The 15594-nt window shown below is 38.6% G+C and overlaps 1 protein-coding gene and 1 long non-coding RNA gene across 7 annotated transcripts in view; both read left to right on the plus strand.

Moving 5' to 3' along the window:
- Positions 1 to 2995: 2995 nt before the first annotated feature.
- Positions 2996 to 5188, plus strand: LOC133512853 (uncharacterized). 2 transcript variants are annotated; one of them, XR_009798310.1, is made up of 3 exons: positions 2996 to 3112; positions 3486 to 3559; positions 5098 to 5188. It is a non-coding gene; the product is annotated as an uncharacterized LOC133512853 (long non-coding RNA). The 2 variants fall into 2 exon arrangements; XR_009798311.1 differs by having other exon boundaries at positions 3031 to 3112; positions 3489 to 3559.
- A 2812-nt stretch (positions 5189 to 8000) lies between these two features.
- The window catches only part of tedc1 (tubulin epsilon and delta complex 1), a 40580-nt gene continuing 32986 nt past the window's right edge, over positions 8001 to 15594 (plus strand). For 3 of the 5 annotated variants that reach the window (XM_061842947.1, XM_061842948.1, XM_061842949.1), the window contains exon 1: positions 8002 to 8251. In XM_061842947.1, the coding sequence (XP_061698931.1) occupies positions 8102 to 8251 (150 nt within the window). In that variant the 5' untranslated portion in view covers positions 8002 to 8101. Of the gene's footprint in view, positions 8252 to 15594 lie in introns of all 5 variants that reach the window. The other 2 variants (XM_061842950.1, XM_061842951.1) reach the window with 1 other exon arrangement.

Consider the following 15594-nt stretch of genomic DNA (forward strand, 5'->3'; position numbering starts at 1 on the left):
TCTCTTTGAGTGACAGGTTCTTCTGGTCTGTACTTCCACCTTGCTGCACACTAACAAGTGGTCCGTATCGCAGTCAGCGCTTTGGTAGCTGCGTGTTGTGTTGTCTTGCTATCTTGTATAACAAATAGACAAGACGTATTTCAAGGATTCAATCTTTACTTAGAAGTTGTCAACCATGTACTGTTAACCAGGCGACTTCCGTATCTTCTATATAGTATATATCCAGCTACTGACCATGCCAGGCAATGTAGTTGTTATTCTCTCGAAACTATAACACCACACAGGTGAGCTCAACTCATGGGTGCCCGGAACGTCTGAGAACACGATCAAGTTGGTGATAGTGCTAGGAGCAAAGGATCCAAAAACTCCAAGGCACTGGGACCTGATGGCATATGCCCAGTGATGATAAACCGCCTTGGACCGAAGGCTATCCAATACCTCACCGACATCTACAACCTTTCATTGGCCACCCTGGACATTTCAACCATATGAAAACACGGCTGTGTCATCCCGCTTCCCAAACCAGGGAAACCTATCGGTGACTGCAAGTTCTATCGATCAGTCTGTTGTCTCCGCTGGCCAAGATGCTCGAGCTTCTAATCCTCCCCACACTGAGTGAGTCGCTGACAACTGCCAGTCACCAGTATGGCTTCAAGAAGCTGTTCACCACCTGGAACGCCGAACAGTCAATGAGACTGAACATCCAAATCAGAGCCAATTGGATTCCTACCATCCGTAATCCAAAAATCCTTGGCGTCACCTTCAATCCCTCATTGACGTTACATGAACACACGAAAATCATGCGCTCCAACCTCAATACGCCTTGCCGGCACCAAGTGGGACAAGACTAAGGAGAACATCCTGACGATCCATAAGGCCATCGGAAGATGGATTCTGAACTATGCAGCGCCTGTGTGGAGTCCTAACTTGAAGCCCCTAAACTCCCTGGGACTCCCTCCAAGCAGCTCATAACACTGCCCTTCGAGCCACCACAGGCTGCCACAAAATGGCTTTCATCTATCACCTACCCAAAACTTAGCTGAAACTCCTTCCGGTACGCGAGCACAATGTGATGCTCAAGAAACAATACGCGCTTCAGTGCTACCTCGCCGGACATCCTAATCATGAGATGACAAGGCAAGACGCGTACCCCAGAGCGTTGCGCAAAACCATCGGAGATATCGAGCCATCAATCAAGCAGTACATTCATCGGCTGTCCGTCGATGTCTTTTAAGAAAAGGTAGATAAATGAGGGTTTAAAGAAAGAAAGACACCTGAAAGAACTATTTAACGTGACCATTTTCTTCACAAAATATACTACTAAGGGTGCTATTGACCTGAGATTTTTGTTTTTTACCCGTTTGGAACAACACAAGTAATCCATACATACAAAGAAAGTAGAATAAGACCAGAAAACAAGTTGTGTATGATAATGTGAAATGACACAGGCAAAAGGTATAGAACACATAAAGAAAAGGAGGTGCAAAAAAGCATGGAAACCCAATGCAACACCTAAAATCCACCAATAATCAAACAGCAATGCAGCCCCTTGTCAGTGCAAATGAATCCTAAATGATGGCCTACAAAAAGGCCTCATTGCCAAGGTGTAAGTCAAGACACATTTCATATGTAAGAGAAAATGGCTCTCTCAAGACCATTGCAAACTAATTGATGCAGACTGAAATTGGAAATAACACTACTCATGGTCAATATTTAAAATCATTATAGATTAATTGAATAATTGCTGCTTTGGTTGACTGGTGGCTGAACCGCTAATGCTATGTAGCAATATCCATCCATCCATCCATCTATCCATCCATATTCCTCACCACTTATCCTCACAAGGGTCACGGTTGCCAGCCAATCGCAGGGCACATTGAGACACGCAACAATCGCACTCATAATCACACCTGTCCAATTACTATAATGCATGTTTTTGCGATGTGTGAGGAAACTGTAACGCCCAGAGAAAAGCCACGCAGGCACGGAGAGAACATGCAGTCTCTACACAGGGCGACGCCAGGATCTGAACCATGGTCCTCAGAACTGTGAGGCCAGCGCATTACAGCTGCTCCACCTGGAGCATAAATACTCAAAATAAAACTACTTAGTAACAAGCTGAATATCTTAGTTTTACCTTTGTAGGTAGAATAGATCAGCTTGAGATCTGTGATATGCTGTTAAGTGACTTTATATACATAAACAGTGTTCACTTTAATGTATTTTAAGCTTAACATTGATGCAAAGCAATAAGGTTTTATTTATTTAAATGGTATGGAATACAAAGTTATACTGTGCGGTGGGGCTGGAGAGTGGGGGCAATAATTTATGATGAGGTGGAAGCAGCAGATTGACCAAACAATATTTTCCCGTTTTCAGCTCAGACTCGAGGACTGTAGAATGTTGGGGAAAAAAAAAAAAAAGGTACTAAGCACGACAATCAGTCATACCACAGTGGATGTATGCCATACAGTTAACAATCCTGATTTTAATTAAATGATGCAGAGTGATTTCAAATGTTGAACTAAAATTCTCGGGAATTCATAAGACTACTTAAAGAGTCATATTTATTTATTTTTTTATCAAATGAGGGTGACACTAAACTGTGAGGTTCAGTACATTGCTCAAACTATATTTCTGTTACATGCAACCTGTTGGTTAGTTTCTGTGCAGTCATCAAACCAAAGTGGGGGAGGGGAGAGTTGCTGTGACTGCTTTTGGAAGTTGGTAGACACTTGTGGGGGAGGGGAATGCACTTGCATGAGACGTTGGTTTTAAGTAGTACGGAAGTTACAGAACTACATGGATTGACATGTAAATCACCATGTTTATTTATACTAAAATGAACGATTGTTCAAGTTGGTGATGTTGGTGTGAACTATATATGTTTGTTTTGCCTGAGGTAATATTTTTGAATCTCAAACGTCGAATTTGCGAGTTACCTAAATCTCCCTTCAACATGAGGTTTGCGGTGCTCTGAATTTCCTTGGTGGAAGTGAATGCATCGTCTAAAACATAGTCTAGTTTGCTGCAGAACCAATGAGGCTTGTGAAAAGCTATTTATGTGGCGATCAGGAAGAAAAACGAATGAAAACAAATAACAACTAATCGAGTAAACAAATATGTCTTATATTTGATATTTCATCATACTAGGGGTTAATTTTTAGTTGTCCGTGGGATTTTCAGGCAGAATGAAACTGTTGCTAACTTCACAAACCTTTCTATTTTTTTACCCACTTTCATTGTGAGGACGTAATACATGCTAAATGTGTGAATATTTCATTTTCTGTGACTTTTTGGAACAATGCATCTCATACAGAGTAATGCTACTGAACAGAATTCTATTTTTAAGATATGCGAGGCAATTTAATAATTTTTCAATAGTTAATTAAACGTGTCCTTAGATGCATCAGAAAATAGAGAAGTTGGTGTGTCAATAAATGTAAAGAGAGATTTTGAGAATTATATCTTTGCCTTATTCTCAGCAGTTTGAAATTCGTCCTTTTTATATTACGCTACTCTACAGATGAAGAAAAAGAAGAGGAGACCAGAGTAGCAGGTACATTTCAACCGGGACATAATAAAAGTAACATTGAATTTTTTACATTATATATGAACCCATAATGTTCTTTAAAAAAATAAAACTTGAAAACAGGTTGGTTGCCATCTTAACAGACATTTTGTAACACAATTGCAAAATTTAACTCGTGATGATATACTGTATCTCAGGAACTCCTGGATGGATTTGGCTGAAAATAATAATGCGTAAAATGTGATGTTTGGGGCTGCATAGTAAATTCAACTTAATCTATACATGCCTGAATTTGTAAGACCTCCCCCTAAAAGCTACTCTTTTGGAATCTTTGACAACAATATCTGGGAAAATACCAATAATATGTGGTCAACAATTCTTCTGTGCGTAAGGAATCATGCAAAAGATGGGATTATTCCAAGATGCCATCTTTAGTAGATATCACAGTCTCTGCAATAGAAGTATAAATTTCAAGTACAGAATTTGGACCAACAGCATTTTAACATCCACTTGGGTTATATTTTCCCGATATTTACATTTTCTTAAACATTAACATGGGATAACTAGGCTTAAAAAAAGTAATTTGAGAAGGAGGCCTAAAAGGATAAAGGCATAACTGAACGACTGATTTTACAGTACAGTAATCCCTCGTTTTTCGTGGTTAGAGACCCACCCGTGAAAAGTAAAAAACCGCCAAGTAGGGGTAAATGGGTTTATTTATTTATTTGATTCATAGGTCCTTGTTGTTTCAATGGGGATGCCGCATTATACCCTATCAATACGGCTTCCCGCTACAGTACTGAACTAATGTATGGAAGCTGTTTCATTTATTTATTTTTGGCTTCATTGGTCCATGTCATGGCGCATTGGTACGCAGCGATCCGGGTATTTTTTTCTTTTTTTGGGGGGGGGGTCAGATATTCGTACACTGAATCCGCTATAGGTGATGCGCAAAGTAGAGAGGGTTTATTGTAATAGTTTTGTGCAATTGAAGAGTATTCAGACTTATTTTTGTTCTAATACAGCTTGCCATGATTTTAAAAATCTGGACATTTAGATGTTTTTTTTTTCCAGTGATTTTGTGATTTGTGTTGAACTTTGAGGTTGGCAGTTCTGTACTACTGTCAAGAGGATATCGCAGTAGTGTGTCTATAGTTCTGTTACCATGTCTCTTTCGAACCTCCCTGAAAATAATTTGTGTCAAAAACCATGAGTTCAAGTCACTGAAAAAACACAAAATCTTACTCAATGAATTGTTTCTCATTATTTCTTGTTGGTAAAATAGTTACTGTACTTATTTTAAGAAAGGTTTAACTTCTCTACATAAAACAGAAGAGAAAGACTAAGATCTTTCTTTTCAGAAAACTAAGATGTAAAATGGCAAAATGATTTAATGTAAGTGGAGTAAAATATTTTCACTAGAATTACGATAAATTCACTTTATAAGATTGTTTTTGCCATGTATATAGCACAGCAGAATTGTCATACTTTTACTGTTTATATAACACAAAACAATTTTCAGTGAGTATGCCATTACATTTCTTAATTTCTGATTTCTGTTTCAGGTCCGGATCACATATTTTTTCCCAGAAAGAAATGTCATTAGAAGCCTTGCAGTTATGAAGCAAATGGAGCAGTATTGTGACAAATAGGAGCATAGAATTATAATAAATTAAGATGTCATTTGACAAATACATTTTGTATTTCTTTGGGTTGTCTCTGAGTTATATTAAAATTGGTTTCATGATTTTAAACCTTTGTGTTTTGAGATTTATTCCCCCCCCCAAAAAAAAAACAAAAAACTGAAATCTTGAGGGGGCAAATAGTTTTTCACTGCACTGTAGATGCAGAACCAATTCTCTGCAATCATGATTGGAGGGATATTCAAAATCAAATTCACAATTCAATTATGTCACAAAAAAGGGGAAAGTAGACATATATATATATTTTTAAACAACAATGGATACTAAATACTACAGTTGTATTAAAAAAGGTATTCTGCTATCAAGTCTTACATCTCACTTTGATTTTAAAATAGGGGAAACTTACAATGGTGAATTAAAAAAGACACATGGTGTTTAATTTAGCTGCACTATGTGTTGCTGAAATAAATCTCCAAAATATGAGCAATACAGTGTCTTGTTTGAATAATATTGAGAGAGAAATTTTAAAATCAAACGTGTCATCAAATCTGCCTAGCAACAAGGGGCCGGTCCACACAACTACATAAAAAGATTGGCTTTTAGTTTAGTTTTTAGTTGGAGTGTTTTGCAATCTAAAGTGATATTCTGGCTCTCTAAACTCCTCTAGGGATGGCTATGTGAGTTGCATCATTCCAGCTATAGTGGAAGTGGTGGTCCTCACAATGAACTCAGAGAGTCATCGTCCACACAAAGTACCAAAAACATGTATGGGTGTGTGTGTGTGTGTGTTGTACCAGAATATTTAAAATATGTCAACAGTACAGCATTTATACTTTGTATACTTGAGACAAAAATTACAACAGTACAATTGTCTAGTTAAACAATAACAATAAAACAACAAAATTTTTATTGCAGTACGGAATTACAGTAACCTTCTTCACTGAGAGAATCTTCTGCTGAAGGTGCTTATGAGGTTTACGCAACCTAGGACATTTAACGTACGATATTCAAAGAAGAAAGATGAGGAATTTTTGCCCGCGAAGAAAACATAGGGTTTGCAATGTCTGCCCGTTCTCGCCACATCTCCACGAATCCTCCTTTTTATTCCCTCAGGCCAGTCCTCAACGTAACAAACAAAGCAAATGTGATAAACAAAGCAACCGTAAGCAAACATGACAAACACAGCAAATGTGTGATGCCTTCTACTGGAGAGCGCACAGCACAGAACCTTCCTGACGCACCCTTGTGATGTCCCCTCCGTCTCACTGTTGTGACGTCCTCTCTGTCCCATGCAATGTGGCTCTCTTCGTTGCATCACATTGTTTCGGCACGAGTAACATCAAGCATTAAAAGCAAAACAAGAGATAAATTTATGTACAATTAATCAAACAGTGCTGACGGTGTAACTGAGTTTTTTTTTTTTTTATCTTTGAGAAAAGCATGGTATTGTCTTTGTTTTTCCTTGTGCTTCAAAATTCCCCCGTACAAGAACATAACCTCATCAACATAATTGCTAAGCTCGACAGCTCGTATCATATTGTCGTTGATGTCTTGTGCAAATTCTCCCTCCACATAATGACGAGCAGCATCGTTGTTGCCGGAGGAAGCCTCACCATACAGAGGCACACTTCTGAGGACGTAACGCTTTTGAAATCTTTCAAACCTTCCTTTGCTTGCCGAAAAGCATCGTCCCCGGGAGGTGAGTGCCGCAATCGCTTCCGTGTACTTTCCATGAAGACGAATCTGTTCTCCCCCCCCCGATCATAGTTAATGAATGCGAGTTTGTGTAAAACCAGGGGTCATTTTTTTTAAAATATTGGTATTTGTATTGAATACTAGTTAAAAATGGATTCCAGCAAAGGTTAATGTGTGGCCGAACGCTTCCGCGTTCACGAGCCGTCAAACCGTCACTATGTGGGATTTATTCCTGGTTGAGAACAGATCCAGCAACTAAGTATTTGTATGCGTCCAGACTTTTATACGCTTTCAAACTCCTCCGTGTAAATCACGGCAATATACTCACCAGATAGATGTGTATATCCAGTTGTCCAAGACAAACGGAAGCAAAATTAACTGTCCAATTTTTGTCCTTATTGACGAAAACATCGAGTCCTCTATGGCGAGTGTATCTAATTTTTCCACGTAGCGTCCTTTATTTTCACCTAAATGTCTGACGATATTGGACAAGACTCTGGGCGTTGTGCTATAAGACACATTTTCTTGTTGTCTCCAACTGACTTAGCATGCTTTGTTAGACCGGCAATATGGCGACGTAAACAAAAGACGTGATTTTATGTAGGTGCACGAGCTCTCTCTCTCTCTCTCTCTCTCTCTCTCTCTATCTATCTATATATGTATATATATTTATTATTATTTTTTTTTTCTTAGCTGCTTATCATCACAAGGGTCTTGGAAGTGCTGGAGCCTTTCCCAGCTGTAAATGGGGAGGAGGTGGCGTCCACCCTAAACTGGGCACATAGAGACAATATATATAGTTCAGGGGGTGTACCCTGCCTCCTGCTCGTTGACAGCTGGGAAAGGCTCCAGCACTCCCGCGACCCTCGTGAGTATAAGCGGCTAAGAAAATGGATGGATGGATGGATAATATATTGGATAGGGTATGTCCATCTATGAGAACATATATAATTCTGTTTACTGAATAGGTATATGAGCTCTTTGTTGTTTTATCATATTTATTAAAGATAATAATTTAATAAACTGGATGGATGGGCACACAACACGGTCTGCGAATTAACTTTTGGTCCGGAAGTGATATACAAATGACGTTTGAGAACGCATGTTGATGTTATATTAATGTCCTGAAGAGGGTACCAAAGCTCCTCATATCACCTAACATCTCAACAATTTAAAAAAGAAGAAGAATGACTACTTCTGATTGTCCCTTTGCAGCGCATTGTTAATACAAATGAGTCAAGGTTTACTGTGTTGCCATAAAGCGAGTGTGGAGGTAAAGGAGGCGATTGGAACTTTGTGTAAATTACTCATGGCTACCGGACTCCAACATGTCCCGACGCCGGAGACGTTTAGACTGGCGAAGTTTGACAACGTCAATGTGGTAGGTGTCTCGACGTTTAAGTGCACTTTCATATGACTATGTCGGATGGTGTCCAAAGAGAAATATTAAACAATGTCACAGGCATGCCTCACAAGCAAGCAAGTTCAGGCCAAGAATGCACAGTAGCCTATCGTGTGCAAAGTTCGCAAACGTTTGTTTTACAAGAACTATTCTTTTCAGTTAACGAACTGAACCCAATTATTATGAAATGATTCCCTGTCTTTGCTTGGCGTGAGGCGAGCGGAACCGTTAAAGCGTTCTGATACTGTACTGTATTCGGCGAATGAGCAGCCTGCGTGCAGGCGGGGGCGGGACTCATGTGTGACCCCAGCAATGTCACTCTCGGCGTGAATGAGTAGACATTGTCGTGCAGGAGGGACTTAAAGTGTACGGAACGGCAATTTTCGAGTGGAAGTTATCTTGTTCAACTGTACCATAAAATAGACATCTTGTTCCATATTTTTACTGAAAAATATAAGTATTTATGAATAACAATACCTGAACTTTGACCTCGTTGGGCCTTACGTGTATTTTTGACTCTGACGTCATAGCTAGGTGATTTGTGTTTGTGGAACTGGATTATCGCTTGCAGCATGGCTTGTTGACAACAAAGAGAAAACCCATTTGTTTCGGGAATTGACCTCTCCGTGGATATTGCGCAATCCGCGTCACTGACCAATCAGAGGCCAGAGATCTGCATAAACCAAAGCCCGTTTTTGCTCCCGCCATTTTCTCAGACAACATTGCACGTTCCAGTATAGGTTTAGTTAGCGTTTTATCGCGTATTTGGGTTATTTAACAAAAAATATGGTTAAGAGGTGTAGTCACGGACTTTGTAATAGTGACGACAGGTATCCTGAAAGGCTAGTTGGTGGAGTTCGATTCGTACTCTTTCCAAAACCGAAGACCCAGTACGAAAAATGCCTTCGATGGATCAAACTTTGTGGGAGACCGCATCATCAACTAAATCCATCTAATATCAACCGGAATACATATGTTTGCACGAAGGTAAGCCCTATATTTGATTTTCAATACATGTCTCGTATAAATGAATTCGAAGTTCTTCGCTAGCATAACACTGCTGCGTGTGAACGATTGACACACTTATTCTTTGTTGAGCGATATTTAGCGATGATCGGACTGCACAAATGTATTGATTTCTTACTGGCTCGCGGCCGAAGCTTAACCAGACTGTGTTTGCGCGAAGATATGCCCTAAATTTGATTTTTAATACACGTCTCGTATAAATGAATGAGACGTTCTCCACTAGCATAACATTGCTACGTGTGAACGATTGACACACTTATTCTTTGTTGAGCGATATTTAGCGATGATCGGACTGCGCAAACGTATTGATTTCTTGTTGGCTCGCGGCAGAAGCTTAACCAGACTGTGTTTGCATGAAGATATGCCCTAAATTTGATTTTTAATACACGACTCGTATAAATGAATGAGACGTTCTCCGCTAGCATAACACTGCTACGTGTGAACGATTGACACACTTATTCTTTGTTGAGCGATATTTAGCGATAGTCGGACTGCGCAAACGTATTGATTTCTTGCTGGCTCGCGGCCGAACCTTAACCAGATTGTGTTTGCACGAAGATATGCCGTAAATTTGATTTTTAATACACGTCTCGTATAAATGAATGAGACGTTCTCCGCTAGCATAACATTGCTACGTGTGAATGATTGAATGAAATCAGAAGCATGGGGTCTCTCTCAGTTAAGAATGTATTGTATTTAGAATCTATAATATATCGTTGATTTGAATGAAATCAGAAGCATGGAGTTTGTCTCAGTTCAGAATGTATTGTATTGTATTTGCCATTTTTACTGTTTGTCTTACGTCAGCGCACGTGGCATGACATCACTTCAGGAGGCGTGGTTAAGTGCCCTGTACGGAGGGGTGAATTCCTCAGTGATTGGAAGCTAAAATCAATTTGTAATAATGATGAAGTGTGTGAAGCCAGATTAAGACTATTGTTGCTTTATATGCCTTATTAAACTGGAGGGTTACAAATCAAAAACATAATGTATGAACCCCTATTGTCCAGTTTAGAAGATATTGTCCAGTCAGGTTTGCTATAAGTCTCTAGTCTCACATGATACAGAATCAAGTAAAAATAGATTGGAGGCATGGAAACTAGATAATAAAGAAAATATTGAAGTAATTGATTGTGACATGCATGCCTTAAAGCACAAAAACAAACAATAAATACTAGAATGAGGCTATTACAATATAAATGGCTGATGAGAACTTATGTGGCTCCTGTTAAACTTCATCAGTGGACCCCTGACATTCCAGATACGTGTAGTAAGTGCTCTAATGACAAGGGTACTTTATATCATTTTTTATGGGATTGTTGGAAAGTCAAAGATTATTGGAAATCTATTGTTCAGACAATTTCAGTATAGTTGGAATTCAGGTTCCTCATTGCGCAACACTGTATATCTTAGGTATATATCCCAAGGATTTTGCTGTTCATAAAAAGAAGGCCATGCTTATAGACTTTGGTCTCCTGCAGGCCAGGAGAAGAATTGCATTATTTTGGAAAAAAGTGGACATTCCTTCAATAAAAGTATGGATGTTGGAAATGGCATCTTGTGTTGCACTGGAAATACTCACGTATATGGAATTTGAGGACATATGGAGACCCTTAGAAGAGTTTTTTGGAAAAAATGTGAATTATTTGTGATTTATGTGTGTTTTTTTTTTTAACACTATTATGTCTGTCCATACTGTGTTTTTTTGTTTTTGTTTTTGTTTTACTGTTACTGTGTTGTTTTTGTAAAATTATATATTAAAAATCTAATAAATATATTGTTTAAAATAATGATGAAGTGTGTTGTTTAATTTTGATGACATTCGATTTACTCTGCACACAGTTTGCATTATTTTACCCAAGATTCAAGCCTCAGAAGACAGTGGGTCAGGTTTGTGTAAACGAAGAGGACAAATTTTTCCAAACCCATTCAGCATTATGTCATATGCAGTGAACATTTCACCCTGGACTCTTTTACTGGTGGACTCATGTTTGAGATGGGTTTTTAATGTAAAAAAATGTTAAAACCTGGATTAGTGCTGACCATATAGCCAGCTCCGATACCTGAACAGATCGGTGTTGCTAAAGGGACCAAACAGCGAACTTGGATCAGCCGCTAAACCTGGACACGGTTTGACAAGATCAGACCCCCCCACAGAAAGTACCAAAACTTTGAAGAGCTTTTGTTAAGACAAGTTGCTGAGGTATGTTGATCATCTTTTATTTCCAGAAAACATTTAACACTGTTGACATAGTTTAATGAAAGCAGCATGTTGTTCTTGGCGAAAGATGTTTTATTACACCAAATCGTTTGACCGTTCTCAACAAGAAAAACAGGAAACTATTGTATACAAACCTTTATTATTTAACAATTTAATGACAGCTGTGCAAAATGTAAACAAAAAATGCCAGAGACTCCACCCCAAATGAGCAATATCACAAGGAAGTACTGTATATCTGGCTGACAACAGCAGGCCAACTTTTGTTCTGATGTGTGCAGGGTTTTTAATTCTAATAAAATACTACATAGTATTAAAACAAAAAGTTAAGCACTACATACTGGTCACTACCGGAATAGTTTCAAACCGCTAAATGTAAATAAGCGAAAACTGTGACAGTGACTGGCATCGGGTTGATTTATTTGGGAGAAAACACTCTTTGTAATACTTTAAATTAGATCAGTAAATTGAACTTTCCCTCGTGACCACATTGTCATGGAGATTTCATCGACATATGCTGCTTTAAAACCTCATCTAAAGTACGAAGCAAGGGTTGATTCAAATGAATTTGTGCTCTCCAGCGGGCCCGTTTTCACCTTATCAAAAATCCTTAGTGGACCATGAAATTCATTTGAAATAAACCTGTTCTTTGTCTGTACAATTTTTCTTATTTCATAAACTTTGATACTTATTTTTCTATATTAATTACAGATGTTGCAGGAAGCATCTTCTGCACAAGAGGTTGACATTGAACCAGCAAATGGTGAATCTCCATATTTGGTACATTCCAAAAACTGCCAGACTGAAGAAGTGCCTGTTCATAACAGTGATGAAAGTCCTCCGGATTTTCCCGGAATTCCGTTTTTTTTTTTTTTTTCATGAAAATAGCTCAGGAAAATTGAGGAATAATTGTCTAAAATTAATCCGAAGATTAGCTGACAACATTGGACGAACATGCGTTTGAGTTCGTTGTTTTGCCTTCACGAGCGTAGCCATGTTGAGTCACTAACGCTAGTAAGAGTAACGCCCCTCCCCTCGCATTCTCTCAAGATGTCGCTTATTTTGTGTGGTCTTGACATTAATTTACGTGTTTATTTCATAAACGTTGTTAACCAAAGAAGCCTGCTCCAACCGGTATTCACCCGGAAACAGGAAATGCAAGTTAACCGTACTGAACATGTACAGAGCAAGTACGAAAGCGCATGTTCAGAACTACTTCACGTAATGCGAGCGCATTTATGTCGACAGTCATCAAGATCATGAGGCATGTCAAAGGAAATTCAGTTACACCAGGGGTGCTTATTGCATCCATCGCGAGGCAGTGTGACTGCGTAAAAAACAACAAAAACAGACTATCATCCACCTTGTCGCTTTATTCAGGTGTGGCCAATACCTCGAGCGCATGCACATAAAGGTACGTTCTAGCAAGCCGGCCTCCTATTTACGGCAGTCCTGTGGTGCACCCCCCCCCCCCCAACAATACGTCACGATTGCCAACAGGAATGTTTGTTCCAATGTATCACGAGCTTGTTGCCATGAACGCCGATTCTGTTGAGCTAAACTTTGAGCATTTTCAAAACATTGCGAGTATAGTTTATTGTGTTTGTGTTTATTCCTTGACAGGCCAGTGCATTTAACTTTTCTTCAGATAAAGTTTGTCAGATTTATTGATGAAAATTTTTAAATACTGTTTTATATCATGTTCTACTAATATCAGTTGAAATTGGAAATTATCATTTCTGAGTTTTTAATTTTAGTTTTGTATTTATTCATGTATTTGTTTATTTAATTTTTAATTTACAGTTATGTTATATTAATCTAGTAAGTTATTTTAAGACCAACCCTTATCACACCCGCAACTTTATCTGCAAGCATGACCGACCACACCCGTATATTTTTCAAATATGACTGTGTGTATATAATATATATATATGTGGGTTTTTATTACAAAAAGAAAGTAGTTGGCAAAGAGAGGAAATAACTTGTTTCCCATTACTGAAATTAAGACTAAAAGCCCTTTTTGTTATATCAAATTGAGAGAGACAGACAAAAAAACCTAATTACCTATGTCCAGCTGCACCAAGTGCTATGCACATGACGCCATTAGAAAACAGAATAACATAACGATAAAGCAGATGAAGGTTATTTTGTGACAAGTGTTACAAACAGCATGACCGGGAGAGCAAGAAGCAACAACAGAACAAAGTCTGTGAAAGTTGAAGGTAAAACTTCCATCCATTTTCCAAGCCACTTCTCCTTGCAAGCGTTGCGGGAGTGCTCGAGCCAATCCCAGCTGTCATCAGGCATGAGGCAGGGTCCACCCTGAACTGGTTGCCAGCCAATCGCAGAGCACGCGGAGACGGACAACAGTCCCATTTACAATCATACCTTGGGGCAATTTAGAGTGTCTGATTAATTTCGCATCTTTTGGGGATGTGGGAGGAAACCCACGCAAATGTGGGGTGAGCATGCAAACTCCACACAGGCGGTTGCCTTTTGAAAAAATTGGGCCCCTTGAACTTTTCAACCTTTCATTTCACCACATTTCAGGCTTCAAACATAAAGATATAAAATTTTTCATTTTTTGTCAAGATTCAACAAGTGGGACACAATTGTGAAGTTGAATGAAATTTTTTTTGGACATTTTATCTATTTTTTTAACAAATAAAAAAACGGAAAAGTGTGGCGTGCAATATTATGCGACCCCTTTACTTTCAGTGCAGCAAACTCATTCCAGAAGTTCAATGAGGATCTCTGAATGATCCAATGTTGAATGGTGATGATAAATAGAATCCACCTGTGTGTAATATAGTCTATGTATTAATGCACCTGTTATGTGATAGTCTAAGGTTCTGTTTAAGTGCAGAGAGCGTCATGAAGCAAAACAAATTTATTTGTATAGCGTATTTCATACACGAGGTAACTCAATGTGATTTACATAATTAAAAGCATTTGAAAACATTTAAAACGGGCTAAAAACTAAAAATGACACAATCTTAAAAAAAGATTTAAAACTGCATACAGTGCAAGTAATATGATCAAAAAGTGGATATATTCTAAAAAGCATGAGGAAAAAAAGTCTTCAAACTGGATTTAAAAACATTCAGACTTGGGCCTGACCTCACCTCTGTTGGCAACTTGTTCCATTTCTGTGCAGCATAATAGCTAAATGCTGCTTCATCATGTTTGCTTTGGATTCTGCTCTCCACTATTTGACATGAGTTAATGGATCTCAGAGCTCGACTGGGTTTGCATTCCATAAGCATTTCTTTCATGTATTCAGGGCCTAAATCATTTATTGATTTAAAGACCAGTAGCAGAACTTTAAAATCTATTCTAAAGCTGACTGGAAGCCAGTGCAAGGACTTTAGGATTGGAGTTATATGCTCTGACCGCTCTGTTATGGCCAGAAAGCGAGCTGCAGCATTTTGAATGAGCTTCAGCTGTTTAATACTCTTACGGAAATCCAGTCAGAAGACCATTACAGGACTCAAGTCTACTTGGGATAAAAGCATGGATGAGCTTTTCCTGGTCTGCCTGACACAAAAGCCTTCACTGTAGGTATGTTCTTCAGATGGTAGAAAGCAGTTTTTGTGATTGATTTGATATGATTGTTGAAAGTCAGGTCGGAATCAATCAGAATACCAAGGTTTCGGACTTGGTCCTTGGTTTTTAAAGATAGAGAGTCCAGGTGTTTAAATAACAGCAATTATCTCAGTTTTGTTGTGATTTAGTTCAAGAAAATTTTGGCTCATCCAGTTATTTATCTGATTTACTCAGTGGCACAATACTTCAATTGAACTGTCATCTGGAAACACTGCAAAATACAGTATAACTATGTGTCATCTGCATCGCTATGGTTAGTCAAAATTAACGTTTTGAAGAATTTGACACAAGGGTAGCATATACTAACCCTTGAGGGACACCATAGGTCATTGCCATTCGCTGAGACCGAGCACCTTCAATGATCACAAAGTAACTCTTCTCTTCCAGGTAGGACCTAAACCATTTGAGGACCATTTAGTCCTACCCAGGTTTCCAACCTATTTAGCAATATATTGTGATTTACCGTATCAAA

The sequence above is a fragment of the Syngnathoides biaculeatus genome, chromosome 15, assembly GCF_019802595.1.
Source record: "Syngnathoides biaculeatus isolate LvHL_M chromosome 15, ASM1980259v1, whole genome shotgun sequence".
In the NCBI taxonomy this organism is placed as follows: domain Eukaryota; kingdom Metazoa; phylum Chordata; class Actinopteri; order Syngnathiformes; family Syngnathidae; genus Syngnathoides; species Syngnathoides biaculeatus.